Source organism: Polyodon spathula, chromosome 16, assembly GCF_017654505.1.
Source record: "Polyodon spathula isolate WHYD16114869_AA chromosome 16, ASM1765450v1, whole genome shotgun sequence".
Classification (NCBI taxonomy): Eukaryota; Metazoa; Chordata; class Actinopteri; order Acipenseriformes; family Polyodontidae; genus Polyodon; species Polyodon spathula.
The window spans coordinates 28,440,372-28,465,060 of record NC_054549.1 but is presented as its reverse complement, the minus strand read 5'-3'; the positions used below and the strand labels follow the sequence as shown (position 1 = coordinate 28,465,060).

Here is a 24,689-nt window from a genome sequence, read left to right as displayed (position 1 = left end):
TTTGCACACCAAGACACTAATGTTCTAATGCTTTCCCTCTGGGTCCCAGGTGAGGGTGGAGGGGGATAACTCAAGGTCATGCCAGGATTCAGGTTGAAGAATTAGAGCCGGATTTCCCTAAGAAAGATTTCACATTTCTAAACTGTACCTACAGCTCCTGTCATAGCCAGCTTCATGCCATTATATGATCTGTAATCGCAAGTAGTTATTTTGCAACTAAAAACTATGGAGGAACTATAATTAAAACAACCCGTATTTATATATAAATATTTTATATTTGCATTTACAAAATAATATTTGGAGCAATCAATCAAATTGGTTTGTTATGGCAACACATCCTGCACAGCAGAAACAATACACTGTTTATTTTCCAATAACAGCATTTTTGCCAAAACAGTTCCATTGTTCATGAAAGTGATTTAGAACATACACTACCCAACCCCTCCATACACAAGTGATTTGTTATAGATGTACAAAACCCATATAGTAACAGTACTGTGTGACCCAATTACAGCAACAATTACCTTTTATTCTTAGAACCATTTGAAATGTAAGCTATATGTTTATAACATTAATGAGACATCAACTTAACATTTCTAACCTGCAGACTACCCAAAAGAACAATGTACTACTGTTCTTTAAGATTTTAGTAACTTTGACACTTACCATAAACCCAGGCTACAGCAATGCATTCAAAGAATGCAACCCACAAAAGGCACACACCACTGGCTGCATAGTAGTCAAAAAGTTGAAACACATACATGCCACCCTAAAAACAAAGTGAAAAACAAACAAACACACTAAGATCTCTTTTAAACAGAACACATATCTTAAAGCTGCAAGATTTACACAACAGTTATGTTAAAAATGGAAGTCACCAGAAATACTGAAGCTAGCACCTTTCATATTCCTGTTTGTTTACATTCCCTCAGTCTGTGTCTTATCAACTCAACAGACGTGCCCCAGCAAAGAATTCAACCCCCCACCCCCGAAACACACAAACACAATGGACACAACAGCAAGCTTCACGACAAAGTTCCAATTTGGCCGGGGGTTGTTTATGTAGTGCTGTTTTTATTAAAAACAAAACAAATTGGTTTATTGCACTGAATGGGTATTTTCAGCGCCTGTGTTTCCAATGCAGAAGTGAAACGCATAAGCATAGGGAGATCTGACGTAAAGGAAAGACCAGACCAAGCAAAACAATTGGCATTCCCAGTGTGCCACAGACCCTAATGTAGAGCACACTGGAGACCCATTGTGCTGCTGCTTCAAGGGTAGCAACAACATACATTTGACAACATGCCTGGTCTCTTGCTGGAGATGTCAAACTAATTATTAAGGTGAAAAAACTAAAAGAAATGGTGGGAGTTTCACATGGAAATCTCTTTTTTAGTCTGTGGTTTTCTTTTCTAACCGACACTTAGAAGTTGAGTAACTGACAGGAGCTAGTTTCTCCTCCCATGTTTGGAGCCTTGTTTTGAAATAAAACTGGACTTTTTCCATGTCTTAATTTAGTTTTTGTAGCGTGGAAAAATCTAAAATTATCATTTTTGTAGAGAAACCAAGTCAGGAAGACCACAACAGTGGGACAAAATGTCTTTTCAAAAAGGAAGAAACTGGAGGCACACTTGATTTCTCTTGATTGTGATTATTCCAAATATATGAGTTAGGATATGCTTGCTCTTGTGCCATTTGTATTTTAATAGAACAAACTGATCCAAATCTTTGATCAGTCAGTATGAATTACATGCAAGCACTTAAGAAATGACAAAGGATTAGGTGTTACACTGTCCTCTCTGTAGGCTGAGGGCAAATTAGACACTTTTTTTATTTTTTTTAATTATTATTATAAAATACTGTATTTGTAAGTGAAACTGTGTACTTACATTAGTAACCATAGCGAGCCCCACAATATAACTGAGGAAACACACTACAGCTATAAAGATTTCCCGCCGGTAACCCTTCCTTAGGAAGGATGGGTACAGATCAACTAATGAAGTGATCTGGCCTTCTACTTCGACAAACTGTGAATACAAGAGAGGAAAAAAAAACAAAACATTAGAACTGGACACCGCTTCCGGACTCACCTGTAACCAAATGCTGGATGGCCTCGCCCCTCGGGTGAAACCTGTCGGAACCTGGGCTAATTGACCTGACACAGTAAATTGGACTCCTATGTAATGACACTTAAATGTTAGAAAATACTATTACATTTTAATTATGGCACCGTATACAGGAATTGAATGCAAACCCTGTATGAAATGGCTCCAAAAACATCTGGATCATACTTTGTTTTATTATTTGTCTATAGCAGTGGTACTCAACTCTGGCCCTCGAGATCTAATCCGGTCCAGGATTTTACTCCAAGCAGGTTCTAATCTAGTTCAATGACACTGCTAATTAACTCATTTAGGACCTGGTTGGAATAAAGACCAGGACTGGAAGATATCTCAAGGGCCAGAGTTGAATACCAATGGTCTACAGAGTACACTGGAGCCATAGTTAAAACGTAATCCTTGGATCAATTATTTGAAAGTATGATCTTTCATAAAACCAGGCTTTTATTTCAGATGTAAATCTTTCACAGGGAAGATTGAACACCACGAGAACAGGAGTGGAAAAGATCATAGTCTAGGGGGACTAATGGCTTGAGATTCAAGCGGACTGTGAGCAAAGACAATGGCTAAGGGTGCAGTGTGTTACATTACAACTAAACAGAATAATGCACTCAAAGCTAGTCCATTTATCAATGTCAGTAATGCGTGATGTTCCTGATCTGTTTTTTTTTTTCCATAATGGTTAACTGATTACAAGCTTGGAGAAAAAATTAGCTGTTCTTTTACTCGTTATTCCAGGATCCTTTTCAAAACCTCAGAACAGGGAATTCATAATCCATTTCTGGGTAAGAACATGTTCTCTGTTTCGAAATGTTGATTCCCCATGGGAAAATGGGTTGCCTATTCACAAGTTCCTGGCAAACCGCTGGGCCTCTTAGTTGTGCTGCCTTTTGCCAATAAGATCTTTGGGGTCAGTCAAAGGAAGGGAGGTCATTAAATGGGCTGAATCAGACAAAGGGCCATAGTAGGAGATGCCAACACCCAGGGATAGATCCTTAAAAAAATGTTTTTTTTTTGTTTGCATTATAAAAGTACCACTTTCCCTTGTGAGCTTTTTGTATGGGACACGAGGCTTGTTAATTCCATAACTGATCTCCTTAGTGTTGCAGTGTTGTTAAAAGATCAATATATTTATTTTAACAGCAAGGAAGCTGTTACAGCTAAACAATTAACCACCTTTTATGGGCTTACATTAAGTGGCTGCACCCAGCTTCACTCCAATAGACTACAGTATGCCAAAACTGATCCTCCTACTTACCAGGGAGTTTTGTATGCCAAATATCATGTTCCACCTGGTACCAAAAATATACTTGTATCCCATGTACTGATACACAATGCAAGTGTATGCTGTATGTTAACTTGAGGTCGACCCATTGGCTTGACTTGAATTACACCTGATTTGAGAAACGGGACATACAGAAAACCCAGAAAATGATGAAACCCACCAGAATAAGCCCTACGATACTTCCCATGCCCATTAGGCGTATAACAACATTTAGCTGTGTTATATAGGCTGTATGCTTAATACTGTGAATATTCTATACAGTATAATATTGCTAGGGTTGTGTACAAGAGGAGTGTTAGACGAGACTGCTCAGTCATGCATGCTCTATACTGGGTGTGCTTTACATTGAATCAGGGCATGAGCTACCTAAACTAATGCAGGTAAATATTTAGTTGAAAATTCTTAAAATGAGTATTAATATGATGGGAAACACGGGGGACACAAGCAACAATCAGACCGAGCTACTGTTTCTTTCTTGTGTTAGACACACTCCGAGGACCATCAGACTCACCTGACTGTCGAGGCCCAACAGTAGAAGCATTATGAAGAACAGAATAGCCCAAAACGTGGGCAGTGGCATCATCGACACTGCTTTAGGGTAGGCGATAAAGGCCAAGCCTGGACCTAGAGGGGAAAAAAACAGAAAAGGGAGGGGGGGAGGGGAAAGGTAATAAGTAGCTGTCTCTTATTTTAACCTGGTATGTGCCAGCACCATGTAAAGAAAATAAAATATATATATATATATATATATATATATATATATATATATATATATTTGAATGGCAATTGGCACAAACCAGATTAAAATGTTAAATGTGGGATTTTATTTCATTAAAACTGTAGCAATATCCGTCCTCTCTAAAATACATCTGATCTAGCTGATGTTTCTTGTAACTTCTTTCCAGCGATGTAATTACAGTTAGGTTTAAGCAATTAAAATAATAAAACAAAAACAGATGAACATTATTCATTTGCAACTGCTTTGATACATGCATTCTGTAATAAAAACAAGTGGAAATTACAACTACGCTGTTACAATGGAGGCTTCGGCACCACACTAATTCTTCCTGTTTCTTTAGTGTTGCAAGGTAGAAGTGCCAGTTTATCTTTTCCAGTTAGAGGACGTTGCAATTTTTTGCTGCAGAGGTTACATTAAGAGCATTTAACCACACATTTCAACAAAAGCAAAAAAAAAAAGAAATAAACAAGTACAGTGAACTGATGTCCTTTTATTTGTGGATCATAAAACTAGCACATCATAATTCCACCAGTACTTTCAAATTATGCTGCTATCGCTTTGTTCTATTGCTTAAAAACTAAAGCATGACTATTTTTCAAACACAAAATACCGATGTTCAATTTCTTAAAAAAAAAAAAAAAAAAAAAAAACTACTTGATAAACACACTGAAACACTTTTTTGCCAAGTTGCAATATGAAGAGAAAGTTTCAAGGAGTGCGAACATGCGGCGTGAAGATGTTTAACTGGATAAAAAAAATAAATAAATAAAATACAAAAAAAATGACAAGGAAACAAGAATGGTATCCATCTGAGGAATCAGCCAGCTGTTCTTAACCTCTTTTGAGAAATTCCAAAGAATACCCAGTGGTTGCTAACAAACATTTACATGTTTCCAGGCAATTAAAGCATGTGAACTGCAATTATACAGCACTAGTTTACAAACACTTTTCTTTCTGTTATTATTACTTGATGCATCGCTAGATTTCCTGGCTGGTTGAACTATTTTTTGTTGTTGTTTTTTTTTTTTTGCTTCACTTCAGTAGCTGGTTGATAAGCTGTCTATGCAGCACACTTAAAATCTAAAGCAAATGAGGAAAAAAAAAGTTAACTATACCAACAGCTGACTTATTTTTGCTGCATTTTATATAAAGAAAAAAAAAAGAAGAAACTTCAGTGTTCTAATCAAAGTCCATTAAAAAGCTACCAGTGTCCACTTATCAAGACAATATCTGGAAACATTTTTAGAAAAGCAAACCAGTTTAAGAATTACAGCACATTCAGTGTATTTTCCTCAGGAGTTTTAAGAATTTTAGTTTATATCCTTTTTCTATGTCCGTGAATTAGCATTCACAACGATGCATTTCAGTGTCGTTTGAAATTTTGTATTTTGGGTTAGGCTTTCCTTTTTTTTTCTAGAAATTGAATTGTTTGACCATCTCCTAAGTAGCAGTGCCCACCATCACTGCTACTGTTACCATCGTACCTGACTCTGCCACATCGGCAATGTCCACCCCTTGCTCTTGTGCCATGAAGCCCAGGACGGAAAATATTGCGAAGCCAGACACAAAACTGGTACCGCTGTTCAGGCCTCCCAGCAGCAAACAGTCCCTAAGTTACACATATGTCATGGAGTTTGTTAATTAACACAAATGGAACCTAGGTCACCACTTTTTCTTCCCAACTTATATTTACAGCACTACACTCCCTCCCATCCCCACGGGTTGCAAACTTGCCTATAGCAGTTGTATCTGTATTTGTTGTAGCTTCCAAGTGATGTCATCGCACCCAGGCAGATTGCATACGAGAAGAAAATCTGAGTCCCAGCATCTATCCACACCTAAGAAAAACTAGCAATTTAGTAGTGAAAGCCTATGGACAGAATTGCAGATGAAAAAAAAGACATGGCTTTTGAATAAAGTTCAATGCAACTACAGTCTGGCAATAACAAAGGCTTCACTGTGCAAGATGACGGACTCTACAGAGCGCAGAACTCTCTGAAGCCTTACTGCCGACAACGCCAAAAATTGATTTATAAAAAATTAAAAACTTGTTACAAACATTCTGTAGAATCCAAGCTATTAGTAACATTGCCTGGTTAAAACTAAAACGACGTGCCCGCCAGGGCTGACAGTACAAAATTAGAGATCAAGAAAACTATGTTATGTGTATATGATCAGGGTCTTCTAATCACCAGATTTGATACTCCCAATAACTTTTACAGTTTCATAACAATTTGACATTTTTAGATTAATCTAATACTGTTTGTGCAGGTTCTGCCACTACATCTGCAAAGGGGGCAATTACTCTTGTGTCTTCATAGTGTTTTATCCCAGCAAAGGTTTCCACATTGTGAAAGAGCCCAGTGTTGATTTGACCAACGACTGCTGGCTGGCTGGTTAAGCTGTTTGGAAAATTAGTAGCAATGCCTCAAGTTACCTCACCCAAACTACTGGACAGGTAGTATCACAGTATAAAACAGCCTTCATTTAAAAAAAAAAACCTTATAACTCCAATCTTTTAATCATCTACGTCCACACCCATTAGATGGTTGTCTCATGAGTCACTTGCTGTATAATCTGTTGATCGTTTAATGATATTTATGACTAGGTTAATGGTTAGCTTAGTATGCTTTGGTTTTCAGCACCAGGATTCCTCACTACAAAAGACAATGCATGTCAAAGAGTCATATCTGGGTCATGGAACAAAGGTGAAAACTTTATTCTGAAAAAGGGACATTCACGGCATTGTATACAGTGCCATGAAAAAGTATTTGCCCTGTCTGATTTTCTGCGTTTTTGCATATTTGTGACACTGAATGTTATCAGATCTTCAACCAAAATCTAATATTAGATAAAAGGGACCCCAATGAACAAATAACAGAAAATTGTGATACTCATTTTATTTATTTATTAAAGAAAGTTATGCAACACCAATGCCCCCGAGTGACAAAGTAAATCGCCCCCTTAGACTCAATAAGTGGTTATGCCACTTTTAGTAGCAATAACTGCAACGAAACGCTTCCTGTAGTTATTGATCAGTCTCTTACAGCACCGTGTAGGAATTCTGGCCCACTCCTTCATGCAGAACTGCTTCGACTCAGTGACATTTGTGGGTTTTCGAGCATAAACTGTTTGTTTCAGGTCCTGCCACAACATCTCATTAGGTCTGGACTTTGACTAGGCCATTCCAAAACTTTAAATTTCTTGTTCTTCAACCATTCTGATGTAGACTTGCTTGTGTGTTTCGGATCATTGTCATGACCCAGCTGCGCTTCAGCTCACGGATGGATGGCCTGATATTCTCCTGTAGAATTCTCTGACACAGAGCAGAATTCATGGTTCCTTCAATGATGGCAAGTCATCCAGGTCCTGATATAAAGCATCCACAAATCATGACACTACCACCACTATGCTTGACCATTGGTATGAGGTTCTTACTCTGGAATGCAGTGTTTGGTTTTCGCCAAACATAAGGGGGCCCATGTTGGCCAAAAAGTTCCACTTTTGACTCAACTGTCCATAGAACATTGTTCCAGAATTCTTGTGGATCATCCAGGTGCTTTTTGGCAAACTTGAGATGAACATTCATGTTCTTCTTAGTGAGCAGTGGTTTCCGCCTTGCTACTCTTGTTATGAGTCCCAGTTTTGCCCAGTGTCTTTCTGAACACTGACCTTAGCTGAGAGGCCTGCAGATCCCTGGATGTTGTTCTAGGGTTCTTTGTGACTTCCTGGATGATTTTACACCTTGCTCTTGGAGAGATTGGTAGGACGGCCACTCCTGGGAAAATTCACTACTGTCCCAAACTTTCTCCATTTGGACAATATGGCTCTGACTGTGGTTTTGTAGCACCCAAGAGCCTTAGAAATGGCTTTGTAACCTTTTCCAGATAGATAGGGATCAACAACTTTTTTCCGGAGGTCTTCAGGAATTTCTTTTAATCATGGCATGATGTGCCTCTAGAACCTGTGTGCTAACAGCTTCACTCTGATGGTAAAGGCCAAAGTTAGTCAAATTTATATTGGGCAGGACTGGCCCAAATCAAGCTTGATTGTTAACTACAGTATTCAAACAGCTGACCCTAATTAACTCTTTAATTGGATTGGGTTAACTAGGGGGGGCAATAACTTTTTCACACCTGAAGATTGCATGTTTGATTACCTTGCACACCAAACAAATGAAAGAAGCACCAAACTTTGGTGTCAATTTTTCTCTTAGACTCCCTCTATATACTATTAAAATACACAAAAAGAAAATCAGACAGGGGGCAAATACTTTTTCACAGCACTGTATATATAATTTCCCAGGAGCTAAAGTCAGTGAGAGGAACATACTACATTTCAAGAACTAAGTGATTCAGATTAAAATGTCTGTGTAATGGGCAGTGTTGTGTGATACTGACGTTAAGGATTCTGAAAACGTGAAAGCAGTTACTGCATTCTTCAGTCTATCTAGATAGGGCTCCAAGTGCAAGGTTTAATCGTTAAACTGTACCTGTTGCTACTGTAGAGAAGTTGCGTTTTCTACGTGAGCAGTTGGCTTTGCCTATGATATTTAGCACCCCACCGGTAACTGTAAGTAACTATAAAGCATGGCACCTACCTCAGGGTCTGCCAGGCGGGAGAGGTCTGGATAGAGATAGAACTTGATTCCCTCAGAAGCTCCTGGCAGAGTCACCCCACGGATCAACAGCACAATCAGCATGACAAAAGGGAATGTTGCAGTAATGTAAACAACCTGGTCAAAACACAGAAGAAATTGAAATCACTTTGCCTGAAGGTTTGCAAGTTTCAGTTGAAAAAAGCGTAGATTTACAAAGTGGCAGCTCACTGTACTAAAGTACCAGACAGACTTGTAACAACCTGAGTTAAGCACAAACTTGGCCAACCCTAATACTGCCTGTTTATTACTTTGGCAATCTTCCTGGGGGGGGGTGTTAACCCTTTGCGGTCCTATGTTGGACCTGGACCGACATTACAATTTTTCTTTTCTAGTCATCAAAAAGACAAAGCACAGGTCTCTAGTCGTTTTTTCTCCAGAAAAAGCTGAGAAAACCTTTCAATGGCCGGGTGAGACCGACAGGAGTTGAATGAAGCCAGAAAAAAGGCCGTATTTGATAGACCCATGCACCAGAGATAACACGGACATAAACAAAGGAGATAGCTGCTTCTGCATCCAGCGCTCAGAGAATATCACAGACATTTGTAGAGCTTTTTGAGATGTTATAGTGATGATCATGACTTGGATCGCATTATTGAGGAGTTTGGTGTTTAAACGAGTGATCAGGAGAAGATTTATCAGTATGCACATCTATGAGGTATGTGAAAAATACAGCGAACAAGGGGTGGGGCTTGGCTGGAAATACAGTGCTGAGTGTCCTTTTGTGATTCAGTGCCTTTTAAACCTGTTTTTCTATGAAACATTATTTTAAAAACAGTGCGTGTAAGAATAAATTGGACCTGACGCGCCTGACAAGAGCTGAATAAATGGACCGCTAAAGGTTAATAATCTGATAGTGGCATGCACACTGAAGTATCACAAGTTTCATCCTCCCCTCCTTTTTTGTGGCCATTGCTGAAAGTCTAATTTCTCTTAATGTATAGTACCATCTTTAAAAGGAAAGGAAAAAAGCAGCTCTTACTTTCCCTGTAGATTTGACTCCCTTCCAAATGCAAAAGAAACAGATGACCCAGACAGCCAGGAGACACAGGGCAAGGTCCCACTTGACAATGCCCATGTCATCAATTCCACTGGAGATGCTCAGCACATTCCGTCTGAGGAGAAAAAAAAAACAAGGGCCCATGTGTAACAGTCTGGAGTAGCCATAACATCATGGACAGACAGAAGCAAAAATGTACGGTCACACTGCGTTAAGCCCAAGCGGTTTCATTGCACCAACTGTTTTAGATTTTGGCTCGATTTACCATTGAAAATTACATTTGGTCTAAACTGAACGAAATCAATTCATTTGAGTCATTTAAAGCAGTGTTTTCTCCATCGACTGGAAAGCTAGTAAGTATTATAATTGCCTAAAACCTGCTCCTGCTCTATCCACTCTAATCTGGTCTGTTTTGCTTCCTATTTAAATTGTCAAGGTCTTGCCTTCTATACTGTATTGTTTTTAAACCAAATAAAAGCAGAAGAAAAAGAAAGGGCTACTTACTCCCAGAATTCAGTGACCGGTGAGGTGAAGTTGGTGATGATGGTGGAGTTGGCTGCAATCAAATGGCTCTTGTTTTTGCGGAGGGTGTCTTCGATGCAGTTATCTGTATTCCAGGACTGATTGCACTTGGCCCAAGGCAGTTCAGGTTGAAAGCACTGGAGCAGGTAGTACAAACCCCAGGCCAAGATAACGATGTAATACACATTCAGCAACGAGACGATCACAATAGAAGCATAACCAATACCTTTAAAAAAATAAAATTAAAAAAAAATTATATTAGTGGCACACAAAACCCTGCCTTCTTTTATTTGAATAATTTAGTTGGAACAAACAGAAAGTATCAAAATGCCAGAAAAGCTTTAAGATAAATCTAGAAGTCATCTAAACAGGATAATAAACAGGATAATACAATATAAAATATAGTGATTTTGCTTTACAGCAATAGACTGGCTCTGAGTGACACCATGCCATTAAGACGCACGGCCTTGCCAATACAGGTCGTTTGATCCTGTATAAAGTAGAAGTTCCCTCAAAAGGGATGGTGTGTAGCCTGTACTGAGGCATCTCAAAATGAGCAATGGCACCAATAATCCCACCACCTGTTTCGCTCATACTTTTGCACCCCTTCTGTGATACGGACTGCCACAGACAGCCACTTCAGCTGCAGTGGACTAGCAGACAAGCTAATAAGCAGCTGGTTCAGATCTACAGACAGCTCTTACTGGGGTTTTCCACTATGGCAGAAAAAATAATAATAATAATAAATAATCCAGAGCTTCAAGTGGACCTTGACCATATAATATAAACTGTATCCTTTGGTATATTCAGCACATTGTTGTGTGTTGATATTCTAAGCCAGTTCAAAGGGTCATCATCATTCCAAACCTAAACAGGATTCTACATTTAGAAAGGTTTTAAGATGGTTTAAGAGAGTGCACTGTGATGAGGTTGGGTATTCAAACGGTGCTGAGGGTAAAACATGCAGCTTGCCATGAGGTCAAAAAACACGGAAACCTAAAGAGATCAACTATCAACTTTCACCACCTCCTTTTACAGGTAACGACTTAAGTTTTACCTTGTATGTGTGTGTGTGTGTGTGTGTGTGTGTGTGTGTGTGTGTTGTTTTTACTAGGTACATTCATGGTTTAAGGCTTGACACTTTGATATTTAACATTGCTTATTGACAATACCACAAAAAGCAAATACTTCACCAGATAAGGCTGTGCTGTTCATTAGGTAAACATACTGTTTACCAAGCTGTCTTTCACATCCATTTCTCTTGTAGGAAGCTCTAGCTGCTGCCATGGCAACTCTGATTACAGCATAACCCATGCATATTCAAGGCTTTAGACATGTATGTTTACATTAATACAGGCACACACACAAAAGCATTAAAAATAAAAAAAACAGCCATTTAATGTTTCAGGCCTGGAATTATTTCTAAAAACCACACACATACACTACCGGTCAAAAGTTTTAGAACACCCCCATTTTTCCAGTTTTTATTGAAATTTAAGCAGTTCAAGTCCAGTGAATAACTTGAAATGGTACAAAGGTAAGCGGTAAACTGCCAGAGGTTAAAAAAAAAAGTTTAGGTTACCAAAAACTGAAAAATAATGTACATTTCAGAGTTATATAAAAAGGCCTTTTTCAGGGAACAAGTAATGGGTTAACAACTTACAGCTGTTCTGCAGCAATGGAAGTAAATTAAGCCTTGAAAGTTGATGCTAACAATTCCTACAGGTCTCCCAACTTTTGTTGATTACTTACAAACCCTCTGTCTGTATAAAAGCAGTGTTGGAACAGACTGTGTTACTACACACTCTTAAGCATTATTTGGACAGTATTGTACTGCAGGAAGTAGTACATTGCTATCATAATGGCGAGAAAAAGGCAATTAACAAAGGAAGACAGACAGACAGACCATTATAACCCTTAAAAGTGTAGGTCTTTCCTTTAGAGAAATTGCAAAGAAAGCCAAGGTGTCAGTGAGTACAGTTTCCTACACCATCAAAAGGCACTTGGAAACTGGAGGAAACTGACAAGAAGAGGTCTGGCAGACCCAAAGCCACAACAGAATCAGAAGACAAGTTTCTGAGAGTCAACGGCTTGCGTGATAGGCGGCTCACAGGACAACAGCTTCAAGCACAGCTTAACATTGGTCAAAGTAAGCAAGTCTCAGTTTCAACTGTGAAGAGAAGACTTCGAGCTGCAGGTTTGACAACGAGTGGCAGTAAGAAAACCATTGCTAAGTTGGCAAAATAAGAAAAAGAGGCTTGCCTGGGCCATAAAGCACCGCCAGTGGACTACTGAAGACTGGAAGAAGGTCTTATGGACTGATGAATCAAAATTTGAAATCTTCAGTTCATCACGCAGGGTTTTTGTACGCCGTCGAGTAGACGAAAGGATGGTTCCTCGGTGTGTGACACCAACTGTCAAACATGGAGGGGGAAGCGTGATGGTCTGGGGCTCTTTTGTTGGATCCAGAGTCGGCGGCTTAGTTAGTGGCACCCTGAACCAAAACGGCATCTACAGCATTTTGCAGCGCCATGCAATACCCTCTGGTAAACGTCTAGTTGGTCAGGGGTTCATCCTACAGCAAGATAATGACCCAAAACATACCTACAGGCTATGTCAGAACTACCTTAGAAGAAAAGAACAAGACGGTAGGTTTCAAATCATGGAATGGCCAGCACAGTCTCCAGACTTAAACCTCATCGAGCTGGTTTGGGATGAACTGCTCAGAAGGGTGAAAGCAAAGAAACCTACAAGTGCAACACATTTGTGGGAACTTCTGCAACAGTGTTGGGAAGAACTTTCCGAACAATATTTGATTTCCGTTGTAGAAAGAATGCCACGAGTGTGTTCGGCTGTTATATCTGCAAAAGGTGGCTACTTTGAGTAAAAAATTGACTACATTTTGTTAAACAAAATGATTCCATGATTTCTTTTTTATCTCCAATTGTTTATTTGTTCTATGCTTTAATTTCAGAGTACATTGAGACATTAAACTGCGTAAATTTCAACTAAAACTGGAGATGTTCTAAAACTTTTGACCGGTAGTGTACAGCAGTACTGAATGGTTTCTCTGAATCTCAAACTGTTGCAGCAGCAGACAGGAAATTAGAGGCGGGCTTTGGGATCGAGAGTAGACCCAGCAGTTGGCTGGCATGGTAGATATACAGATAATGCAGCACATGCTCTAAGGTACCATAGGGGAAGCACATTGTGGTAGCCCTACATTATTAAATATCTCTTTGTGTTTCAAACTATGTAGACCAACCCCTTACTGTCAAAACAGTATCTATAATGTAAGTGTCTGTTAAAGAATTAGTTTATGCATTCTGACTACAATACAGGATACATTATTATTATTTATTTTTTAATAATCTCCACTTTGGAGCAGAGCATGGCAATCAGCATTCTGTGTTATCTCTTGAACACGCCTGTCCTTGCTCATATCACAGAACGGCAGCATGACAGCCACTCACTGCAATGGAATTAAGAGATTGCAACTCCACAGCATATGCAAGCTCATTCATAATGCCTCTGTGACAAACTCAGGTCCAGGTTTACAAAGCTTTTGCTGGTGCACTGTTCGATGGACTCCTACCTAAAACTACATTGGTTATTGATAGTAATGATCTAATATAGTTGCCCAAAATGTTGAAAACTTTATATAAACCCTGGATATAAAAAATCTTAAATATTTCACCGGACTGCAATACAGAAGTCTGTAATACTAAAGTTATAAGTACTTAAGAACCAGGGTTGAAAACTTTTTTTATATAACTTATAGAAAACATACCTGTAAAGATGGGGCAAAGCTTTTCCCAGCAAGTGATTCCACCCTGAGAGGTGTACTGACCTAAGGCCACCTCCAGGAAAAACACAGGCAAACCTCCACCAAACAGGAAAATGAAGTACGGGATGAGAAATGCACCTGGAGATTTGAAAAGACTGCGGTGTTAAAACAGAATGGCAGACTCTCCACGGTGAATATGAATGTCAGTACTGGAAGTCACCAATCTCAGTTTAACAGCATCATTTCTGATTATAGCTTTTTCTTATGTAGTAAATATTCCACATTAATTAAAGCAGGGTGATCAATTCAATTTACATTTATGTGTAAATACAATGCATACTCTTCACAGTTAAAAAGACACAACAGATAAAAACTTGTCAAACATGTCATATACATGATTAACTACATTTCCTGATTATAATTGCAAAGATACAATTGAGGGCCTACAAGAAATAAAACACCGTAGTTATTTGAATTAAGACCAAAAATAAATATATGCTTTTAAAAGAAGACTGCTGTTGTCTTTGACAGAGCAAAGGGCCAAGAAAACAGGAGACCCATAGTTAAAATCCTAGCCAGTGACTGTGTGATCTTGGGTCAACATTCAATTTCCAGACTGAAGCTCAAAGGGGCACAGTGCTCTCAGAGTTTAACGCTGGAAAACAGAGTTAGTTGTGTGAATTTCAGTTCAGCAGTACAAAAAAATGGTTTATTTAATTAGAAAAATGAAAGGTTACTCACCTCCGCCATTTTTATAGCAGAGGTATGGAAAGCGCCAGACATTCCCCAAACCGACAAAGCCACCAGCTACGGACAGGACAAAGTCGAGTTTGCTCGCCCACTTCTCTCTCTGCGGATGTTTTCCTTCCGCCTCGTCCTCAGGCCTGGTCCCGGGGCTCTTCCCTGGAGACGGTTTCAGGGTGTCCTTGTGGAAATCCTTCAGATATTGGAGCTTCTCCTTCTGAGACATGCTGTGTCGGAGAAAGAAACAAATACAACAGGATTTAGGTCCTGAGGAAAAGGCATTAAGCCACTGTTGAACAAGTAGCCGGATCACAAAGACTGACTCCAATCTTGCACCTCCAAATGCAAAGGGCATAGTAGCAAACCAATGCAGCTTAGAGTCCTCCTACTACTGCCAGCAGGAAGTCTGCTCAACTGTATGGATGACAAGCCTCCCCCCTGCTACAATTAGGAATGTCCCGACATTCTTGTAGAGTATGAAGCTGACTCAGCCCTTCAATGAGGGGAGCGCTAGCAAGCACAGTTTGGCAGAAATGTTGGAAACACATTTAGATGTGTTCTGTTTAACGAAAGTTATGTTTACACTGCACATTTTGTTGAGAGTCTGGAAAGACACTGTTCTAAGAAAAAGGTTTATTACCAACTACAGTTTCAGATTCCCTGTGAATAAACTGTGCCAGAGCCCAACAAACCCTGCCTTAATGTGACCCGCCTGGCACATTGTTTTAGAATTAAATACTTTTGTTTTGAAAGGCAATATTTGAGTTCTTATTGCCAGGACAAAAAGTCGGAAGACAGCAGCTTAGCATTTCAAAAACATTAGACGGTAAAGACCATCAGGTCACATTCCCATGTGTAATGCAGGTCACAGAAAGGCCAATATTAAAATTTGTACTGAATCCACTAAAAAGTGCAGAAAAGGGGACAAAAGTCACAACCTCTGTGTTGCACCCAGTTCAGAAACAAATTCTCTGGCCCTGAAGGGAACTTGTAAAGTCATGTGGCAGACCTTTCCTTGTAACAACCAACATCCAGTGACAAACATGTTTTTGAAGAAGTCACATTACTCAGAATGTTTTTGGGTCATAACTTCCCCATGTCTCTTGGGGTACTTTGACATATACCACACAGCACTAAACAAATTCCAAAGCCAAGTACAGGATAGACCGCGCAAATGAAAAAAACTAATACACATATACATTTTAACTTAGCGTCCACCACTTGCCAATTATTAATCTCACTACTACTGCTCATGGTAGGTCATATTCCCTAAGCATTGCTTCAGGTTTACAATTCAATACATCAAACATAGTGAGAAAAAAAACAGAGCAAATCTCTACTTGAGCTCCTGCATAAAAACTTCCACATTGCCTTAGCCACAACCTTGATGTTTATTTTTCAATTCAAGCAGAGCATGGGTGAAATTGATCTTCATTTAAAAAAAAATAAGACTTTTTATGCCATTGAGAAACGTCTCATTTAGAGAAACCCCTGAAACTACACTTGCCTATCAAGGGATGGACTGACTGAGTTGACTGACAGCGACCGCTAGCAATTCAGAGCGGAACAGAGATGGGACAGACAGCAAGTACAAAAACCACACAGACTAGAGATGATTTCTTAAATTATTATTTTTGGTAAGAAAGTAAAAAAAGCGAGAGACGTTTATCCTATATAAATTTATTTCAGTCGAATTTTTGGGGGAATTTTACGTTTATCAAGCTTTACAGATTAAAATCTAAAAGTAGGAAGCCTAGTTATGCTGTACTCCTGACTAAACTGTCCAAGGCTAGCCATAATCTTCCAAGTCAAATGAAAGTTAATACAGCTCATTAAAAAGGACAAAAAAGAAGCAACATCTAATTTCCTTTCAGCGCTCCCTAATCCAGCTGTTACAGCTGCTGCTTCACATACTTCCCCTTGAAAATACAAGTTGTTTTTCTCTGTTTTCCTCTGGCTCACTTCCGTTCAGTAACACTCCATACCACCAGAGCTTTAACACTGTATTTCACAGACTTGTGTCATTCCAATCTGACAAAAATGATAGCTTGCTCCACACTTGATTTTTAAGGTTCCCATTGGATGATGGATGGCGGACACCAGATGATGCAAATCCCAAAACAGAACAAGAGTTTATTTTTCCATCTTGAAGTACTATCAAGAGAATTATACAGCATAAATCACTCTTCACCTCTTGCAAAATAAAAATGCAGTTTCTTCTAAAAGGTCTATTGAACTAGTAAGTGTCTGTCAGCCCCAGTGGGTGCATATTGTGTTATGCTTTTCCAAGGGCCACCATATAGATGCGTTGATGAAATTTGCAAGGCCTGATACTTATACCCACTTGGATCATGCAGCACAGCTGCTATCGCTGTATTATTTTTGCCCTCTGGGGGGCGGTGCGTTAGCTTGCTTCTTTAATTCTTATGCCAGCTCAAATTTTGCAGTTGTTTTTTTGGATAAATATAAAACACACATACTTTACATTTACCATACTGCAAAAGTAAGTTATCCGCTTTTTGATAATAAAGTATACTGCTTAAACTGTTAATGTGGTGGCTTTTCTTAATATGTTCTTAATAATACTATTAGGGAAGTGGGCTAAAGCTTTCTGTGTCTAGTACAGACCTTAAAACATTGATCAGTCATCAGTCAAGTGACCTGTAATCCCTGAACTACTTTAAACATACGGTAAAACAGCAATACAAGGTGCACTAAATTCTAGATGCAGCTGCTATTAACTATGCTTGTGCAGGTTTGTTGGGACTAAAATAAGGGCTCATGTTTGTAGCCTTGGCATGTAACAGAAAATATCGGAAAATATCCAAGAAATATAGGAAACAATTACAGTTTGCTAATGTGCAACTGCAGATTTGTTTGCAGCAAGAAACTTGTCATAAGGATTCAAGTACACTCTCCTGACCAATACATATCAGTCCACGTTTTTGTTTTAACCAGTTTTTTTATTTTTTATTTGATGAGGTTCTACAGCAATCATGCACACAGTATCAAAGGCACTCTATATGATCATTACTTTCTCCTGGGAATGCCTATATTCCACTAGAGTGCTAAATTAGACTATTAAAAGATATGAATATTGCACTTATTACACTGGTATATATTATATATTATATATATATATATATATATATATATATAGTGGATCAGGAAACGTAAATCCTCAGGTCCGTCAACTTCCAAATGCATCGCATTGTTTTAAAGACGCAATGACATGCACAATTAAAAATACAGATTTAGTCAACCAACTTTAACACTCACATTTCCCTCACAGTAGGTATATGGTGCTCCAGCAGGATAAAGAAATGAAACCTGACAAATAACCTCCACAAAGGCTGACTACAATTAAATACACTCTGGAGATTGGGCACAGTTCACTTGACACTACTGTAAATTTCCATTTACCAACAAGGAGAAGCTACTGAATAATTAATTCTGTATACATGAGTTTAAATCTGGAACCAAGTGAAGACCGAGGCAGGTCTGCTCTAGGTAATCCTGAACAGGTGGCTATGCTAATCTTCTTACATTTCCACTATAACACAGCAAATGCAAATCCTAACATTTGAAATTAATAAGCCTTATATATTGTCACATGATAAGGTGACAGAGACCCATTATTTTGGGTTAAAAAATGCCCTCTAATAAATTTAAATAGCGGTTTTAGTGTTTGTGAAAAAAAAAAAAAAAAAAAAAAAAAAAGCTCTATTTAACAAGAAAAAAAAACAAAAACCTAGAAAAAACTGAAAACAGGACAAATAAAGAATGTCACAGTTGACCTGTGCATGGACAGGAACTAGACCGTTTTGCATGCAGGAAAGCACTGTATATGAATCAGATACCACTGCGTTCTTGTATTCAAATTCATTATTATGGTTTCCAGTGGTAATCCCTTGCTAACCAACAAGAAATCCTGCTTAAACATAATAACACCCTGCACAATTCATTATATAACAGACTTCAGTAAATGGGGTGGATAATATTAAGCTGTGTGAAATGCCAGGACCTGCTAAAAATGCTGCTTTCCATTATTCTGCATTATAAGAGTCATTTTAAGACTGAAATGGGTCCAAGAGCCCCAAGCTATACACAGATTTAATGCCTTTAAATCTGGTTTATATAAACGCACTAAAATTGGATTGTTAAAAAAAAAAAAAAAAAAGTTAGCCGTGTTTGAAGACAAACAAAATAAATCAAATCCTGCAAAGAAGATAGCACTAACAGTAGATTTAAGTATGAAATACATCAGTTGATGGATTAACAAACACCTTCTTCAATATTAACTCTGGGTGATCTGACCATGAACCATACAATTAGGTTTGAGCTAAAAGCATGGTTTTACCAAGAACTACCTGATCCAGCAATGACCTAGAACATGTCTCTCTATGGTAGGTAACTTAACTTACAAAACCTGTTGCCTAATGCTGAGTTTTAATCTGCCCTTCAGCAACATCGTGACATGATATGCATCACTAGACATGCAATAGTCCTGATACATTCCTTTGTTTAATAACTGAACTTAAAAGGAAAAATCAAAAAATGAGATTGGAGCACCTGTATTCATTAACTATTCGGCTATGTAGTGCACATCAACACACTATATCATTTAATGAAAGCATCACGATTGATATAAACACCCATATTTAATACCAGTTGATTGTTCCAAAACCTAGATGTGATTAGCTTGCTTAAACAAAGGAAAATCAATCTCATTGATTTCTTGGTTGTTTATGGATAGATAAGGGTTTAATTATATTTAAGAAAACTTCACTGCAGCTGGCTGACGGTATCCAATTTGATTACAATTAATTTCATTTGTAAACTTCGAAACGGGAGCACGTACTCTGAACTCACATGTACAAAACACATTTAAAAGTGGTTAAGGAAGCTACAAGCTGTGTTTTGCATTTGTGGCAGACAATTAGCTCGACAAAACTAATATTTGTGTGACAGGTCAGAGTTGAAACAGAACTGTGCCCCTGGCTTTCAATATGGAGGTCGATTACAGGGATCTTTTGGCAAAAATCATCAAGCTATTTTATAGTTCTACCACACTTTTCAGGGAAACATGCTGTCTTTTTATACTTCATCTTGCATGTAATATTTCAGATGTAATTATACAGCACGTGGAGGACAATCTGCAAAACACAATGACAAAAACTGGTCATTGAGACAAAGATTAAGACACCAGACTAATACACTACTATTACGTTTACTAGCACTTAAGTAACAGCGTAGTTCTGTTCTGTTTAGGGATTAAAACAGATTTCACTAATCTCATATTCATTAAAGCTGCTTGAAGAATGAAATTGCACTACAGTTGTTCAACCATCATACAAAGGATCTCTGTACAAAGGATCTCTTTCAGGACTTGCGCACATGGCTGCGTCTTCAGAGCCACAGCCACAGCCACGCCCCACCCCACCACCCACCTGCTCAAGTTAAAAACATGATTGAGTTGTGCAAAAGCACTATTGTATTGACATAAAACATTTTTAATTCGTACTTCAGCTTTGTGCATGCATAACAACAAAAGACGTAGCAGGAACTTAATAGCCAAACACATGCTTTGGTAGTATGCACCCTTTAAAAAAAGTAGGTTTCTAACTGGGATAATATGTTTCTATGCACCCATCTATAGTACACTATGGGCTAGATTCTCAATAAAATTTTCGGCAAACTGTCATTAACATGCTTTTCCAGAAAGGAAAAATGCAACCGAATAAAGTTAACAAACCACAAATAAAAAAATAAATAAATCAAATTAAAATGAAATGAAAATTGATTTAGGGGCTTGTAAGTGGTCAAATGGTTTACTAATTGTAATTCTAAAACTTGGTACGAATAATGATTTGCAGTGGTCCTACCCCTAAATGTATCCATATATCAATCATACAGTAGCTACGGACAATGCTGTCAGGGTAGGCTGATTTTCACAAAACAATGTGTACAATATCAAGGTAGTACATCAATGTATAAACTGTTAATGCTACACAGTTGTGACCAGTGTTTTGTCCCATCTATGAAAGATATCCTTGGAAAAAGTAGGTACTGCATCGTGATTTACTGTGAACTGAGCTAAGCTAGAACAGGTGTCCCTTAGGAGTAATCATTTACTTCTTCACTCGTGTTTGTATATCAAAATACCAAATCCACATCTAACAAATAAGGGTATTGGTTTAAAAGTGGCTTTCTAACTTGACAAATCAATTGTATCCAAATGGTATACCTTTTTTAAGTCTTGTTGCCATGTATGAAATGTTCATCGCAAACAGCTCCTTTGCAAGTATTACCTGTCAATGCCTGCTCCAGTCTCGGCAGAAGGTGCAGAGCATAGCTCTGCTATGTCAGCTGACTCCAGCTTTTCCTTTCTTCCAGCAGCTAAATGCTTGCCCTATTAGCAATAGGGAAGCAAGCTCCTACTGTGGCCAATAAAAGGTCCAGAAGAAAAAAAAAAAACTGTCAGTATCCCTAGGATTCAGATGCAACTTGACAAGCTGTGCTTAGCTGCAAGCTTTAAGGTTAGAATAGCTAACATTTCCTGTGGCTTAGTTTGTCTAAATCGGAGTCTGTTTATTAGAATTAATTTTAAGAATCTATTTTGTCTTTCTTTCTACAGTGGCTTATGCTTCTTTGCATGTTAAGTGTAAAAGTAGAAAGACAAGACGCTCTTTAAGCATGTATATATGCTCAAAGAGAATTGAAGAAGTGGATAAACATTTAAAAGGAAGTCTACATGTACTTATCTTGGATCCCCTAATGTTATATTGACCAAAGCTATGGGAAACTGTTGGAAACGAAGATGATGTTTGCTCATTACGGGACTGTTTTTGTCAGCTGGCTTCCCTGAGCCCACTGAAGTTGAGACCTCCAGAATTGAAGGTTAAATAAATAAACAATACAAAGATCCTCTCTTCCTCCACCCAGACTGCAGTCTGAATGGGATTTAAACAATTTTACCTTGTGAGACTTGCTTCTGCATTGCCACAAAAAAAACCTGCTTTTTATATGTTTCTTATAAGTTTTACCTTTTTAAACTGAGTATTTTGATGTTCAGAAATGAAATATATATGTTTACATTCTAAATGTCAAGTATTCCGAATTTTTTTTTTTTTTTTTAAATATACCAACAGGGGGAGGAGTACAAATTGCCTCAGCCCAATTCAACAGCAAATGTTGGTCTTTTGTTTTGTAAATTAAAATGATACAATATAACTCCAATCACTGAGCATAGAAATCAATAAAATGCTCAATTTGCGGGAAAAAAATTAAACAAATGTACCTTACTACATAAAAAGGCTGGTTTTACATACCCTACTTCACCGCTTAAAAATAGGTATACTAAGATTTTTGATCAGTGTAGTATGAAGGGGAGAAAAAAAACAGCCAAACATGAATCTATAACACAGATCTACAATTTGACACCTTGACCACCAAGCACCAACTCATAATCAAGCTCAAATCTCACACACTTGGCAGGGTAACAGGAACCAGCACAGCGCCTCCCTGCAAAGTCTTAATTTATCTAATACACCATACAAGCACCTCCATTTCAACTTCATCTACTGTAAATATTATTTAAACTATTACAGTTGCACAACTGTATAAATAGCCTATGTTCTGGATGCAGGGTAGGTCATGTGTTTGTAAATCCTTGGATCTCTATCAGGGACGCTGGCACCACTTCAGCCTATGTCAATATACAGTATAAGTTAACCAGAGAGAAGGTCCAGCAGTAACAACGTTCTATCTAATTTCATATAAAACACAAATATCAAAAGGTGCCACATGGCAGTTTATCACACTGTTCATACCGAGAGAAAAATAAGTAAGTATGCTGTAAATCAAATAAAAGCAGTAATCACCCGCACAAGATTCAGGAATCTGACTACAGTAGACTGACTAACATGCATTTAAATTGTGTGTTTTTATTATTATTATTTTATTTAAACATGCTCGGTGAACAACAACTGACACTAATATCTTGTGTGTTGTTGTTGATACCTGATCCTTGTCAGCAGTGACGTTACTTCTAGTCTTAACAAAACCTCATGTTACATACTGTCTGTATATCTGAAACATATCGCGCACCGCTAAAACAGTGTAGTTGTTAAGCAAAGTTCTGCTCCAAACAAGGGAGCAGATTTATAAAATACAATACGCCAAAAAATACAGTAGATACATGAAAATAAATAAAAACAATAGCCCACGCATCAGACAACATAACATTGAAAATAAAAATGTTATCAACACATTCTGGCCATCATTCATATTATATATAACCCCCGGTTGCCTTCAGAAAAAGCAGAGCAATGACGGGCGTTGGTAGGAACAATAAAGCAGGCAGTTTTATATTCCCGTCTAAAATCTCCAAAATAAAATGAATTTAAAAAGAAAAAACACATCTGAAAACTGTATTTAAATAATACATACTGTAGGAAAAGGATACACTATGGGGAAGCAAGACAATTATAATCCACATCACACAGCTGCTGTCTAAACCCGAAAAAAAAAAGCCTACAGACAGGTTAATTTACACACTGCCACTTGAAGGTGGTCTCGTCCATACCGTTGTAAAAACATATGAATACAAGGTTTTAATAGCTTTGTGACAAAAACATTCGTGTTTCAATGAAAGATTCCCGCACATATACCAACAACGCCTGGGAAGCTTCCTTACGAAATGCAACATAAAATGTCTAGTAGTCTATAGAATATAAAAAGTATATATGGTTACCTTATGTCAACCTGAGGGGGGGGGGGGGGGGGGGGGGGGGGGGGGGTCGTAAAAATTTTAAATATCCGCTGTGCCTTACTAGCTACAAGAAAAAAAAAAAAAAAAAAAAAAAAAAAAGCAATGTACTTATTTTTTTTTTTTTTTCTAGTATAAGCTAATAAGGTCCTTCATTCACATTTAAAACAATACAGCATCCTCAGAACCTCAGGAGGAAATCAGCCACATACACATAACGGCACTATGTGGCGCAAAATGACGATAATCAGAAAACAGGGAACACTGAATCGTGGAACATAATAATAATAATAATAATAATAATAATAATAATAATAATAATAATAATAATAATAATAATAATCCAGCCAATTGAACACATGTAAAAATGAAATAATCCTTTGCGTTGTTCTCCCCCGCGTCTGTTACACAAAGGTAATGTGCAGTTCTTACCTGTATTGTTATTTCCTTTTATTCCTTTCACGGTGCAGTCCTTTGTCTCTTGTGCGACAGCTCAGTGTTGAATAAGACAATTGCAAGACTGCGTGTAATTTATAAGCTTTCTTTCTGACCTTTGTCTCTTAAAATGGGTGACCATTAGACAGCAGCATGAGTGGAAAAACACCAGCCCAACAGCCTGCATGCGCAACAGATCATCTTCTTAAAGAGGCAGTTGCTTGAAAATAACATTCGGCGCATTTCACTTTCACTATACAATGCTGTGGAGAGGCAGAGCTGACCACGGAGAGAGAGAGAGAGAGATGAAAAAAAATAAAAACACTTTTTGAAAAAGAACTGTATAACCACGCATATCTTGTTTATACATATACACACATTCAATTTATATGTATTTGTCTGAAAAGAAAACAACGAATAATTATGCATGTAAATGCCCAGTGTAAAGCAGATTTTACTTATGCATTGTTTAAAAGCCTAACTGCAGTAGTACAATTAAAATAGCTGCTGACAGCCGTGACGTTGTCTTAAACGGTGAGGTTTGTTAATAGGAAAGGTAAATAGAAAGGTGAACAAAGACATGTAGCGCAAATCAATTCGCTCGCTTATCAAGATAGAAATATGAAAGGC

General features: G+C 38.0%; 1 protein-coding gene across 4 annotated transcripts in view; it reads right to left on the bottom strand.

Moving 5' to 3' along the window:
- Positions 1-24,274, bottom strand: part of LOC121328307 (sodium- and chloride-dependent taurine transporter-like) — a 30,049-nt gene extending 5,775 nt beyond the window's left edge. Inside the window, exons 1-12 of one of the 4 annotated variants that reach the window (XM_041272919.1) lie at positions 24,057-24,271; positions 23,610-23,620; positions 14,852-15,081; positions 14,114-14,248; positions 10,306-10,549; positions 9,784-9,916; positions 8,745-8,879; positions 5,879-5,982; positions 5,629-5,753; positions 3,917-4,029; positions 1,890-2,027; positions 667-769 (exon numbers count right to left, since the gene is read on the bottom strand). In XM_041272919.1, coding sequence (XP_041128853.1) covers positions 667-769; positions 1,890-2,027; positions 3,917-4,029; positions 5,629-5,753; positions 5,879-5,982; positions 8,745-8,879; positions 9,784-9,916; positions 10,306-10,549; positions 14,114-14,248; positions 14,852-15,080 — 1,459 coding nt within the window. In that variant the 5' untranslated portion in view covers position 15,081; positions 23,610-23,620; positions 24,057-24,271. Of the gene's footprint in view, positions 1-666; positions 770-1,889; positions 2,028-3,916; positions 4,030-5,628; positions 5,754-5,878; positions 5,983-8,744; positions 8,880-9,783; positions 9,917-10,301; positions 10,550-14,113; positions 14,249-14,851; positions 15,082-21,165; positions 21,295-23,609; positions 23,621-24,056 lie in introns of those variants that run through there. The other 3 variants (XM_041272920.1, XM_041272918.1, XM_041272921.1) reach the window with 3 other exon arrangements.
- Positions 24,275-24,689: the final 415 nt, after the last annotated feature.